We start from the raw sequence: 13705 nt of genomic DNA, 5'->3' as shown, positions 1-13705 counted from the left end.
CCATTGGTCCATCTAGCTTGGTATTGTCTACACTGACTGGCCATGGACTCGCCAAGGTTTAGAATAGAGTCTTGCCCTACCTGGAGATGCCAGGGATTTAACCTGGAACCTTCTGCATGCAAAGCAGATGCTCTGCCACTGAACTATGGCCCTGTAGTGATCAGTCTCTCCCCCCCCCCACCCATAGAGTTAACTGGAAGTGAACCCTTGTCTTGAATGACAGGCTGGTGACCTACAGAGATCTCCCAATCAGTCCACTCGGGGGTGGGTGGGACCTAGAGATCTGTTGCTGGGAATTCTGGTAACAAGAAAGGAAGTTCTGTGCTGGAGGAGCAAGGGGACATGTGGCAATGGAGTTTGCTGCAACAGGATGACTGGAGATCTTGGAAGATAAAACTGCAGGGGGATGATTCTCAACAGGAGTTTGGTGAGTTCAAGGAATGGAAGCCTGGGCTTTGGCTTCGGGAAGATTAATTTAGATGTTTACTCTGTAAACATCTAAGCGTGCCTAAATGCAACCTAAAACTGAAGCCTAGGACAACCTATTTTTGTAATCTACTAAGTACTTCTTAATGTATCTAAAGCGAAAAGCCTCAGACAGAAGAAGCCTGTAGTAATTGAATAAAACTGTTTTTGTTCTTTTCTTTTCTTTTACAAGCCTCTCAGAGTTGGTTTTTAACTCAGGAAAAGTGGGGGCAGAAAAGGGGATTTCTCTGGTGCAAAAGCATCCTCAAGTGCTCAGCAGCTATCAGTTTTTCCCATCCCGTGTAGGCATACCATTGGAAGGGTTTTTTGTATTTGTCCAATACCCAGTAGGGATGTGCAAAGAGGTTCAACATCTAACATGTTTGACATCAAACCTATAGAGATGGTTTGGCTCCAAGGCTGTCCTGAGAGCAGGGCAGGCAGGATGACTGCTTGGCCCCAACTCTTGTTGCTGCCATCAAAATTAACTGAAAGGGGCCCCCACACTGGCTGATTTGCCCTAGGCACAGCACCCTGTCAGGCTCTCCAAGGACATCCCTGCTCATGTTTGAGTTGCCACTATAGAAACTGGCAGCACTCTCAGACAGACAAACTTATATTAACCCCACTAAGCTTCTTCCCAGACTGCAATTTATACTAGAGGGCATTAGATCAATTGCTGTGTGCTTTATGGATCACAGGTATGTGGATTCAATGCACTCGAGACTTAAGAAATGTCTAAATCTAAGTGTCTAAAGTTTGCCCAAAGCTGTCTTGAGTAACAGTGTCTGTCATTATCCAATTTCATCAGTGAGCTCTTGAAAGCTGCCATTTGTACCCATGCCTATAGAACTGGAAATGCATAATGTCAGTGTACACTTCTGTTTGAAATAATATGATTTTAGAGCCACTTTGGATTGTTGTTCAATGTACATCTTTGCAGACAGTAAAGTAAACAGACAGTACATTATAGTCTCAACATCCCTAGATCCTGAAATATCCATCTCATATTCGCACATAACACGAAACCAGAGTTGAAGGGGGCAGAAGTTGCCAAACCTGAATGTCCGAATGCAGGACACCCCTTCCAAACTCCACTTTCCTGAAGAGAGTGACCCGAGGTTCTGCTCTCCAAACTCCAATTTGCACCCTTGGGTTGTAGTGAGTTTTGCCACTACAGCTGGAGGTTGAACACAGCCTGTGTTACATCTAAACACAGAACTGCAGGCTGCGTTCCCTGAAACCAGAGTTGAGGGAAGAAACTCCTTCCTCTCGCCAGCTGTAATTGGCTGTGTGGGCTGTCCTTCATGAAAGAAGGAAGTGTGCACAGCCAGTTCTCCCTCCTCTCTGCAGTCTCGCTGCCCTTATATCCAAATTCAGACATGGGAGTGGGGGCGGGGGGAGGCGGAACTACAGGTCCATTGGGTCCATTGGGTCAGCGGTTCCACGTTACGTGTGAATATAGGCATAAACAGGTTCATCCCTGGTCCACATTGGTGCCTTGTATTTGATGCCTTTCAAAAGCACCGAGAAAGATGGTTGAAAGCAATGCAGAAGGTCAGGGGTGTAGCAAGATTGGAGTGGGCCTAGAGACAAGATTTGAGAATGGACTCCCCAACACTGAAGCTCAGCTCATGAAGTAAAGAAATCTTAAATGAGGCTGAATAGTGGTAGCAAAAAGCATAGTAAAATCCTCTATAATAAAAGGCTTGAGTGTGCGCCCGTGTCTCTGCGCCTGTGTCTTTCTCGGCTGTTCTGGGCATGCACGGAGCGGAGCGCATGCCCAGAACGTCCAAGAAAGATACAGCCACAGAGACATGGCGGCCATGTTGGCCGGTTGTTCGCCCAGCCGCGGGAAGGCCAGAGGCGGCCACGGGGAGGGCGGAGGCGGCGGGTCCAGCCCGGCCGCGGGGAGAGGAGGCGGTGGGGGAAGCCGGATGAGGCGGCGGTGTGGGCGAGGCGGCGGTGTGGGCGAGGCGGTGGCGGAGCCGCGGCCTCGCCAGAGGAGACGGAGAACCCGGCCGGGGGAAGCCAGGCGAGGCGCAGGCTGGCAGGGGACGGATAATCATCTCCCCTCCCCAGTTCCTTACTAGTTGGTCCCTGGCTCATCAACCACCAGTAACACTTTGCTGCACCCCGAGGAGCCTCCAGAGCCGGCGACCCCCCCAACCTGCTCGCTGAAGGTGGCTGCCGCTGCCGCCGCCTGCTTCACAGCATTGGAGAGGGACGAGAAAAACCCTCCGCCGCTGCCACCGCCACCAGCCCCGGGGCTGGGGCCAGCAGGAGGCCTTTCAGCGGGCGAGATGCTGCTGGGTGATGGGGACGTGGCGCTGGGAGGCAGCGGCGGCGGCTGCAGGCAGTGAAGATCCATCATGTAGCCATTGGGCAGGTTGCCCATGAAGTTGCTGTCGGAGAGTCGACAGCGCAGGTAATTCATCTTGGCTCCAAGGGGCGGTGAGCTTGAGGGTGGGGGTCCTACCTATGGAGACTCCTATGCCGGGGTGTCACTGGAGGGAATGTGGGATGGCCCTAGGGCGAGCCTCTCTGGGTAAGAGGTCTTCCGGCTGGGATGCCCCCCACACCACCAGGGGGCTTCCTGTGGCTGATCGGCGGAGGGAAGGAAGTCTCTTCTAGAAAGGTGTGCCCTGCAAGAAACTTCTGCCCAAGAGAGGAGCAGCCGAGCAGCCAACCTTGCAGACAGAGATCTTTCCGGGGGAATCGCCTAACGGACCCTCTCCCCCAAACAGAGAGAGATGCTTCAACCATGGATCCTCTCCAAGAAAAGGAATTGGGGGGGCGGGAGGGGGGTGGATTTGTAGTAGAAGGAATCTCTCTAGAAGAGGAAAGGATCCTATAAAGGTGTCGTTCTCCCCCACCCTCTCTCTTTCCCCCCCTCTCTCCCTCAGTCCCTGGCAGATTCTCCTCCTGGGAGTTCCTATCTCCTACAGGGAGAAACTTCGGGGAAAGAAGCAAAGCAGGGACTATGCGGGGAGCAATAGCGGTCTACTAGCGCCCGTTAATTTAACGGGCTTAAAGATACTAGTTTATATATAAAGGTTTTGTAAATTGTGGATGATAGAAGTTATTTAATGGTACTAGAGAAATACATGCTGTTCTGGTAGCTCCAGGTCTTAACACTCACATCAATTTTTGATGATGATGATGATGATGATGATGATTTTACATTTATATCCCGCTCTTCCTTTAAGGAGCCCAGAGTGGTGTACTACATACTTGAGTTTCTCCTAACAACAACCCTGTGAAGTAGGTTAGGCTGAGAGAAAGTGACTGGCCCAGAGTCACCCAGTTAGTATCATGGCTAAATGGGGATTTGAACTCAGGTCTCCCTGGTCCTAGTCCAACACTCTAACCACTACACCACGCTGGCTTTCATGATGATGAATACAACTGAAGGAAGCCCGGGCAGGTGCGCAGCTGGGGGAGTCAGTCGTGTGACTTGCCTCGGGGGCGGGGGGCAAAGCAGTGGGCCCCCAGACAACTGTCTCCTTTTGCCCTATTATAGTTACACCCCTGCAGAAGGTGCTGCTGGAGAATACTGTAGATGTGTGGGACACTGGAAATAGCAATAGCAATAGCACTTACATTTATATACCGCTCTATAGCCGGAGCTCTCTAAGCGGTTTACAATGATTTTAGCATATTGCCCCCAACATTCTGGGTACTCATTTTACTGACCTCGGAAGGATGGAAGGCTGAGTCAACCTTGAGCCCCTGGTCAGGATCAAACTTGTAACCTTCTGGTTACAGGGCGGCAGTTTTACCACTGCGCCACCAGGGGCTCATTAGGCAGTGAAATATCTCCATGTGCTTTGTCATATTTTAGAACCATCATATTTTAATCTGGTCACTCAATGATGATGATGATGATGCAAGCAATGTGGTGCCATCTCAAAAACTAACCCCTCGCCCGTGTATTTAACCTGCCGAAATCCAACAGGTACATCTTTTGCTAGCACCCTGGCCTTTTCATATTGGGGGAAAGAACTTGAACTGCTGAATTTCTGCAAGTCAAGCAGATGTTCAAAATGCAGGATTCGTGCCCTGTCAAAGGACAAGTTGGCAAGCCTGTGCATACTCCCATGGAATTGGTCGTGCTAGTCTTTAACAAACAAAACAGAGAGTCTTCTTCATGTGGCATCTTGTTAGTCTTTATGGTACTCCTAAGTATGCGTGCTTGGAGATGGTGAGTTTCTGAGGTTACGAGGACTTGTCTTGGAAGGCAGGAATGGGAGAATGAGACATAGATGTTTGCGCGCCTTTCGGGGGAAGGCGAAGCCGAGAGCGCGTGCGTGCTGGCGCGGGCCAAACAACTGGGAGGGCGCGAGGCAGGGAGGGAGCGCGTGTGACGAGTGAGAGAGCGTGCGCTGCTGCACTGTCTCTTTAAACCGAGCGCTCCAGAGTCTGGGCGCGTGTTCAGTCCCTCGCCTCGCGCTCCCTCCACTCCACTCCACTCCAGAGGTGCCTTCTGAGGTGGCGGCTGATTCCCGCTCCGGCGGCTCACTCCAGCAGAGACTCCTCTGGGGAGCGGCGGCTTCGCCTCTCGCTCCCTTCCCCCCACCCCGTGCACGCTTCATCAACAGGCGTCATGGACCACGGTCCCAAAGAGGGGGACTCTGCTGCCGGGGCAGCCGCTGGGGACGCTGCTCGAGGGGCTGCCGCCGCCTCCTCCGGCGGGGTGGTGGTGCAAGTGAGGGAGAAGAAGGGACCTCTGCGCGCCGCCATCCCCTACATGCCGTTCCCCGTGGCCGTCATCTGCTTGTTCCTCAACACCTTCGTGCCAGGGCTAGGTAAGCAGCCTTCAGGCACTGGCCGGGCGCGGAGCAGTTGCACCCCTGGCGCTTGCACGACTGCGGGAGGGTGTGTGTAAGCGCTGGAGCGAGCTGGCGAGAGGGGGTGCGTGCAGAACTCCCGGCGGGCGGGGGCGAGATGCTTCCAAGACGTGGGAGGATTTCTGGCGCGAGTGGGCAGCTCAGGCTGGCAGGCAGCGTGGCTCCTTCAGGGCGGGATGCTCCGCCGTCCTTCATCGGCATGGTGCTCTCGCACTACACAACGGGGTCTCTAGACTCTTAAGTGCCAGTTTGCAGCTTTCCGTATGGGACAAATGGCCGATTCGCATTGGGGCTGTGGCAGGGGCAAAGGGTTTAAGCCTCGCCCCCCCCCCGCTCCCGTAATGCCTTGGTCCCGATTCCATGCAGCTGCTGCCTGAGATTCGGAACCAAAGCGGGCGTTGAAAGTAACGTCTGGTTGGTTTGTCTCTTGCCTTCGCTCTCGCTTTCTGATCGCTGCTCTTATTGACAAACGAGCAGTTAATTCCCTACGACCTGCTGCTCTCTGCTCCTTGGCAGGCTGGCGGCAAGTGGGTCGCAGAGAGGAGGTGGTTCTGCACATCAGAGTGTAAGATTGCAAGGAACTTGCTCGGGGCTGCCTGCTGAGGCTGATCGGTCTTGGGGTGCAGGTAGCCTGGGTAAAACAAAGTTCAGTGCACACTTACTGTAGGTAACGTAACCCACTTTAACCCTCGTTTGTAGCTTCTCTCTCCACGGGTGGGGCTGGTGATCTGCAGAACAGATTTATTTTCCTGTTAGAACGTAAGACCAACTCTCTCCTAGATGAGACCAAAGTTAAACTAGTTCTGCATCCCACTTCTCAGTGGCCAACCAGATGCCCATAAGCAGAACCTGAAGGAATGTAACCTTCTCCTACTGCCACTACACAGCAGCTGATATTCAGTGGCATATACTACTGAAGCTAGAGGTTCTGTATAGCTGCTACAGCTTTTAGCCATTCATAAACAATGAATTTTTCTAGTTGCCTTGCCTTTTAAATCCATCTAGGCTAGGACCTCTCAACACAAAATGTGGCAACAAACTCTGTAAATTACCTTAATTACTTTCTTTGCCTTTCTTGAATCTGCTGCCAGTTGGTTTCCTTCACTCTGTGTGTGTGTGTGTGTGTGCGGTGATTCTAATGCATATTAATAATTCTGAGTAGAGTATCTGACCTGTTTTCAGGATTAATTTAACACCAAGCGATATGCTCGTCACCAAAGCTGTATATTTGCATCTGAGTGTCTTCAAGTCTTAACTTTTTCTTCCATAGGCATTGTTCATATTCTCACTAACACACACATCCTTTGTCTTGGATAATGAAAGCTTGCATACCCCTGTCCACAGGCAAAACGTCAACTCCTTATGTTGTTAGTTCCCCCCTTCTTTGTTCACTGAATTCTCTTGAAGGAAGGCATTACCCCTACACTGATACTATAAAGATTTCTGTATGAAGGAAAGAGAGAGGGAGATTTTGCCCTTTCAAGGGATGAAATATCTTCAAATCCAGGGGGAAAGAAGCTACTTTTTACAGCCATTGGGTTGGGATGGGTTAAGTCAGGGTAGAACAAAACGGAGGGATGCTCCATTGGAATTTCTCTTATTTGCCATGTTTACGCACACACACACACACACACACACACACACACACCCTTACAGCTAGACAAGCAGCAGAAATGCAATAGTTACAGCCTTTCCCAACACAGAGATGCAGTGAGGGGAAAGCTTATTTTCATGCTAGAAAAAGCTATACCTGTTGCATTGATGCAGAGTATCTCACAGTATCAAACATATCAACTTGAGAGTATGATTTACTATTTTCTTCCTCACTCCAGCATATACACCATCAATAGGCATGCAGTTTCATCTTGTATATTGTCTCTCCTTGGAATAGAGTTTTGAAACCACATACACCTTTTATGAGAAGATCTGGGGATTATTTATTTATTACATTTATAGACTCTTTATTAAAGGCTCTTTGGATTTTGTGATAGAATTGCAAAATACTCTGCACAATGAACACAAGAGCAATGGTGGTAACAATATAAAGGATGACAGAGCCCCCCACAAAGAAATACAGTAAAGTTCCCTCTGCGAGGGGTAATTGGCAAACCCCCTTCTCACAGCAAGGTAATTGGCTGCCTGCCATCCACTTTCATAGCATTGAGTGAATTTGTGAAGGTGTTACAGCTGCTGGCACTGTTAAAAGGACACACTTCCTTTGGTATGCTGTGTCCCTGCCTTGCAAATGACTTTGTTGCTAGAGGACACTGCTGAGCAAAAGGCATGAGCTCTAGAAGATTTTCTGCTAGGGAGTGTATGGAGTTTAAGGAATCCAGAGCTCCTGAGAAGTCGTATACTTTCTTGTTGTCTTCACTTGAATGTGGAAGTGAGAAAAATAGTCACCACTCCACAGCTCGTACTAATCCAGTGTGTTCTATGGAAGTAATACTTATAGCAGTGGTTGTTTGCCAGACTTTTTACCAGTATGTTGTGCATTGTTAGCTACTACTATTGCTAACAGTGCACAACGTATTGGTAAAAAGTCTGGCAGGGGTGTATCTAGGGTGGGGTAGGCCGGGCACGTGCCCCGGGTGCCACTTGAAGGGGGTGCCATTTCTTAATGGCATTTGAGCATGCATGGTGGCCATTTTGTTTTCAGCTGCCATTTTTTTTTTTAAAAAAAATTAAAATAAATGGCCAGTGCACGTGCTCAAATGGTCCCAGAGGCCAGCAGGGGGAAGGGGGAACCTTTGCAGACCCCCTCCCAGGGCCTTTAGGAAGCCCCCCAAAGGGGCTACAGGTAATTTTATTTATATATATAGTCACTGTACACATATTCAGATATGTGACTTGTATGTGATCTTCGGACTTGTGTTTTTCAGCTGATATTATGGTAACGTTATCTGAAAGATGGGTGTCAGATGTTTGGACAGGGGGCACAATTTCAATGCTTGCCCTAGGCTCTATTTTCCCTAGATACACCTCTGAAGTTTGGAAAACAACCACTGCTATAGGTATTGCTTCCGTAGAACACATTGTATTAGTACAAATTGTGGAATGGGGACTATTTTTGTGGAATGGGGACGAGTTGTGGAGTGGTGACTACTAGTCATCTCATGGGAGGTCCACAAATGTAATTATGTCTTTTGTTTGGGACATAGCTGTCGATACAAGTGGCTTCTTTGGATTTACTTAATCTATTATGCTCCAACACCTGTACTTAGTAGCCAAGTTACAGCAGTCACGAAGCCACTCTGTTGGCAAATGCTGAGGCTGCATCAACTATTTGTGGATCAGTGCTTTGTTGACTGATTGTCCTTCAGTTATTACTTCCCTAAAACAAATTACCCTACTAAGAACTAAAAATGCCTCTTCTGAGGAGAGCTGGTCTTGTGGCTCTGTCCCCTTAGCTAAGCAGTGTCCACCCTGGTTGCATATGAATGGGAAACTTGATGTGTGAGCACTGTAAGATATTCCCCTTAGGGGACGGAGCTGCTCTGGGAAGAGCATCCAGGTTCCAAGTTCCCTCCCTGGCAGCATCTCCAAGATAGGGCTGAGAGAGATTCCTGCCTGCAACCTTGGAGAAGTCACTGTCAGTCTGTATAGACGATACTGAGCTAGATGGACCTATGGTCTGACTCAGTATATGGCAGCTTCCTATGTTCCTGTTTCCCCAGCGTGGTGTAGTGGTTAGAGTGCTGGACTAGGACTGGGGAGACCGGAGTTCAAATCCCCATTCGGCCATGATACTTGCTGGGTGACTCTGGGCCAGTTACTTCTCTCTCAGCCTAATCTACTTCACAGGGTTGTTGTGAGGAGAAACCTGCGTATGTAGTACACCGCTCTGGGCTCCTTGGAGGAAGAGTGGGATATAAAATATAAAAATAAAAATAAAAATAAATGCTTAGAAGCAGGGAGATGAAATAGTTTAATCTGTTTTACTGCAGTCTTAAATTCTATATGTCTCTGTTTGGAAATTTAATAATTGGGGATTATTCCTAATTCCTTCTATTCTTGTGCAAGGACACTTTCTTACATGCTAGTCATAACTGTATATGCAGCCTGAACCTGTGCATATTTGCTTGTTAGTAAGACCCGATGAGTTTCATGGAGCTTCCTCCCAAAAAACGAGGATTGGATTGTGACCTTAATATCTTGCTTTTTCTAACGTTACTCATCTTTTGCCTTGTTCCGTGGCTTCTTGTATTGCTGTTATGAAATGACATACTGTTGCTATTTTGTATACCTACAAAGTGCCTTTACAATAATAATAATAACAAAAGCTTACAGACTGAATCAGCGATATTTGCTTGCTTTTCTGTCACTTTTCACCTCTCTGAGCAGTCATGGGAAAGGAAGCAGCAGAATGTCACTTTGGACACATCAAAATTTTCCGCCTCTTGGAGTAAAAGCATAATATCCTCCATATGCCGAAACTGAAATTAATAGCATGTACTCTACAAGATCTCATTCAGTTGTTTTTAAAAGTAATGACGGAAATTCCACAATATGAATATTTAAAGCATCTGGGAAATGATGCCAAACCTATTGCAATGCCTGTCTCCCTGGTACACTTGTACAAACAGTCTCATGCTGGCAATCACAGCAATTTCCAACATATTTTACAATGTAGAATTTTTAAGACTAAAGTGTTTAGGACTAGAGTTGTTTACAGCTTACCCTTTACTTACAATGTGCTCCAGTTTGAATCTGTACTGTTCAGTGGTTAGAACAGAGGACCAGAAGCTCCAATTCCTGGTTTCTAGCATCTTTGTCTAAGGCTAAGTAAGTGGGGTAAGCTTTTACAAAACTGGTCATCAGTTTAAGCAATATCATTTTACAAGCATCTAGCTGAACTCCCTTTGCTTTCTCTATTCACCTTGAAACAGGCAATCTGTTTCAGAGAACCAGAAGGGCACATACCTATGAATACTAGACTTGGGCTGACCAACTGAGGTCAGTCTTAAAAACTTTGAGGCAGATTTGAACAGTCGAAGAAGAGTTGGCAGACAGAGGAAATGCAAGTTACTCTTCTTTTTGTACTTTCAGTACAATGGGCAAAGTGGGAACTTGTGTAATTCCACCATGGTGAGATGCGTGAGCTCTAATTGTAGAAATGGCCCACTTGGCTCCCCGTAGAAAGAGGATGAGCTATGCATTTGCCTCCATTATGCTGAATTCTTGGGATCCAGATAGGGTGGTGACTGTCTGATCCCTTGACCATATGGGTGTACTGTGGTGATCCTCTTGGTCTTCTAAGTGCCAGGTGAAGATGTTTTTTATTCTCCTGGGCCTTTTAGAACTCATCATGCTTGTTTATGTAACTGCTGTTTTTAAAGACAATATCAAGAGTAATGGAATCAAGCATGTTACCACTTTTTCGATGACTGTAGCCCTAAGCAAAATTTCAAATTGATATTTTATATACCCACCTGCAAGAGAACATGTTCTACTATATGTTTTTTTTTTTTTTTTACAAAACCTTTAAATATTAGTTAGTGTCTGAAACATGCAAAATGTCAGTAATGTAATCAGAATTTTTGGACACGTCTGATTCCATTACCAACATGTCTTGCATCTTTAGAACACCATACTATTTAAAGATTTTGTAAAAATATGGTCTTGACATAGATGTCCTCTTGCCAGTAGGTACATATAATATCAACTTACATTTGCTTATGGCTACAGTCATCAAAAAAGTGGTAACGTGCCTGATTCCGTTACCCTTGGAATTAACCCATATGGTTAAATCTACTGTTGCTTTTACACTACAATTTGTTCTTATTTTATTGTGTCTGCTTTCATATTTTTAAATATAAAAGTGGCCTAGAAACATTCTTACTCAATAATGGTGGCCACCATCTGGACTAATGAAGCACTAGTGCAGCAATCACATAGCATGTGCACCATGGAATGGTGATTTTTAAAATCAATCTCTCCTTCCTTCTGAAGCCCACTATGAGACCCTACAATATATCTCTGAGAGTGATGCAGCCCTTAGAGTCATATTTTCAAGAATCAGAAGAAAGAGGTCAACGAAAAATTGCCCTTCTTCATAGCATGTGCTGTGTATTTGCTGCATCAGTGCTTCACTAGTCTAGGTGTCATCCGCTGGTGTAGAGCATTACTATAGAATGGGGTTGGGGGGAGGATCTGGTTAAATAACTGGAACACTACAGTTATTACAACATTACAAACCTGTTTACTATAAAAAGTATTGATAAAGAATTCAAAACAAAACACACACAAATATTTAAAAGACAGAATATATGTAAAAGGCAACAGTAGTTTAAGTGATTCAGCAATGTAGTAGAAGAAAGGATAAATACAGAGTCTTGACCAGTTGACACTCTAATGTGCATCATAGAGGAGCAGTGCATCCCCTCCCCCCACCGTGTACATCACATCTAATGCAGGCACTCCGCATGGTCCCCATAAACGTAGTCACCTGCTTGTGCAAATCTTCCCTGTGATGGGGAAGATTTAAGCAAATGAGCTCTCATGTGGCATACTCTCCTTTCACACAATACTGTATTCATGAAGAAGGTATGCTGCTTCTCCATGATGCAAGCTGGAGCATGGGCAGCTAGCTATGTGAATCAGCGCCTAGAGGAAAGGATAAATTGGAGTCTCATCCATTATTCAGCATGGGACTTGTAGTTCTATAAAAACAGGTTGGAGAAGTATATAGCTTGTTGAACATCTGATCTGAGAAGTCAGCCTTGAGACGACAGCAGCTGAGTAGACAAAGGAAAGACCCTCAAAGAGGCTGGCTGCCTGAGGAGCCACATTTCTCAGACCTTAAAAAGCAGATTTCTTAGCTGGATGCGGTTGGAAGAATACTGTGTGGAAGACAGCACAAAGCCTAGCTTATGCCAGTGCAGGCATCGGAAAGAAACTGGAAATCTGCCTTGAAAGGAAACCCAGAGTTCAGAGCGAGGAGTTTGTATGTGTGATGGACTGTACTCTTCAACCTCTTCTTCTTCTTCTAGAAACACACAGAGAATCCACCAACCTCTTCACCTATAGCCCTGAATAGCAGGGGCATTGCTAGGTGCTTAAAAGATCCAGATCATAGACACATTGCAATGGAAGTGAGGAAAAATAAAATGGAAATCACTTGACATCTTATCAATATCCAAATCTGCCATGAATGTTGCATCTTAGTCATAACACATGCAGAGTCAGAGATGTGAGTTTTCTGGAAAAATCTGAATGGGGAAAATTTTCCATGTAAAGTTCTCCCTGCATATAAGTTTCCCTGGTGTCCTAAATAGAACATAATCTGATCCAACATGTTGTTTGACCTATTTATATATTTTAAAAAACCACAAAATACCATCATATTTTCCCACTCTGTATCTCTGATAAAGGTTTTTCAAGTGGCCAAGTGTATTTGATGGGGTCAGTGATTAGTAAGATAGTGGATGTGCTTCAATTGTTATACTGAAACAAATTCAAAGCTTTGTGTGGAAAGAAGATTATAAAATTGGAATAGTTAGTAAAACACATTTACTCTCACACTTCCTAGGCATAATCACCTGAAAACATTAATTACAACTTTGGTGTCACCTGATATTGCCTTGGCATCCGTTCATTATTGCTAATGAATTTTATGAAACAATGCTGGACATCCAGAATTTTATGAAACGGACATCCACATGTAGCAGTGTGAGTTCCATTCTACTGCTGTGCTGCTGTTTCAGTGGGCAAGTGGTGATTTTTTCGAATTCAGAGCCTTCCCTCTGAAACCCACTGTGCAGTGTGCACCACCAAAATAGGTCCTTGAGGATCATGAAATCCTCTAATATGGAACTCATTCTGCTGCACATGTGCAATGCTAGTCCAGCTGTCAGCCAATAAAATTTTAGAAATGGACAGATTCCACACCAGAAAAGTATAGTATGAGAAAACATTCAAGAAAACCTTCCAGTCCACATCTCTCTGTAGAGCACTTGCTTATATGCAGTTTTCCTGGATCAGTGTAAAGGTCCAGTTTGTTCAAATTTAATTAAGATGATATAGTGGCGATGATATATGCCTTCTCCCTTAATCTTGACAAGATTTTAAATACCTCTTTTAATGTGTAAGTAAAAACAAATAAAACCAAGATCTTACAAACTTGAGTAAACGCATTTCAATGCAAAAACATCATTGTCAACGCTCTGTCTCAAACAGCAAGAAACTCTTGAGCTTAAATATAGCTAGTGCAGGCCCGTAACAATGATCGGGCAAGGGGAGACAGTTGTCTGGGGGCCCCACTGCCTGCAGGGGCCCCCCAGAGGCACCTCAGATGACTCCCCATTGCCCCCTGCCCAGCCCCAAGGCCCCTCAGCCACTTGCCCTGTTCGCCGTCTCTCCAGCTTGTTCTCCTGGCCGGCAATGGAGGG

At 46.3% G+C, this 13705-nt stretch overlaps 1 protein-coding gene across 4 annotated transcripts in view; it reads left to right on the top strand.

The window, feature by feature from the left end:
- The first annotated feature begins 4811 nt into the window (after positions 1-4811).
- Positions 4812-13705, top strand: part of STUM (stum, mechanosensory transduction mediator homolog) — a 109106-nt gene continuing 100212 nt past the window's right edge. For all 4 annotated transcript variants that reach the window (XM_053307178.1, XM_053307167.1, XM_053307190.1 and 1 more), the window contains exon 1: positions 4812-5273. In XM_053307178.1, coding sequence (XP_053163153.1) covers positions 5072-5273 — 202 coding nt within the window. In that variant the 5' untranslated portion in view covers positions 4812-5071. The remainder of the gene's footprint in view (positions 5274-13705) is intronic.

This window comes from Hemicordylus capensis, chromosome 1 (assembly GCF_027244095.1).
Source record: "Hemicordylus capensis ecotype Gifberg chromosome 1, rHemCap1.1.pri, whole genome shotgun sequence".
NCBI classification, from domain to species: domain Eukaryota; kingdom Metazoa; phylum Chordata; class Lepidosauria; order Squamata; family Cordylidae; genus Hemicordylus; species Hemicordylus capensis.
Note: the sequence above shows the minus strand (reverse complement) of the source record. Positions and strands in the feature narration are given on the sequence as shown.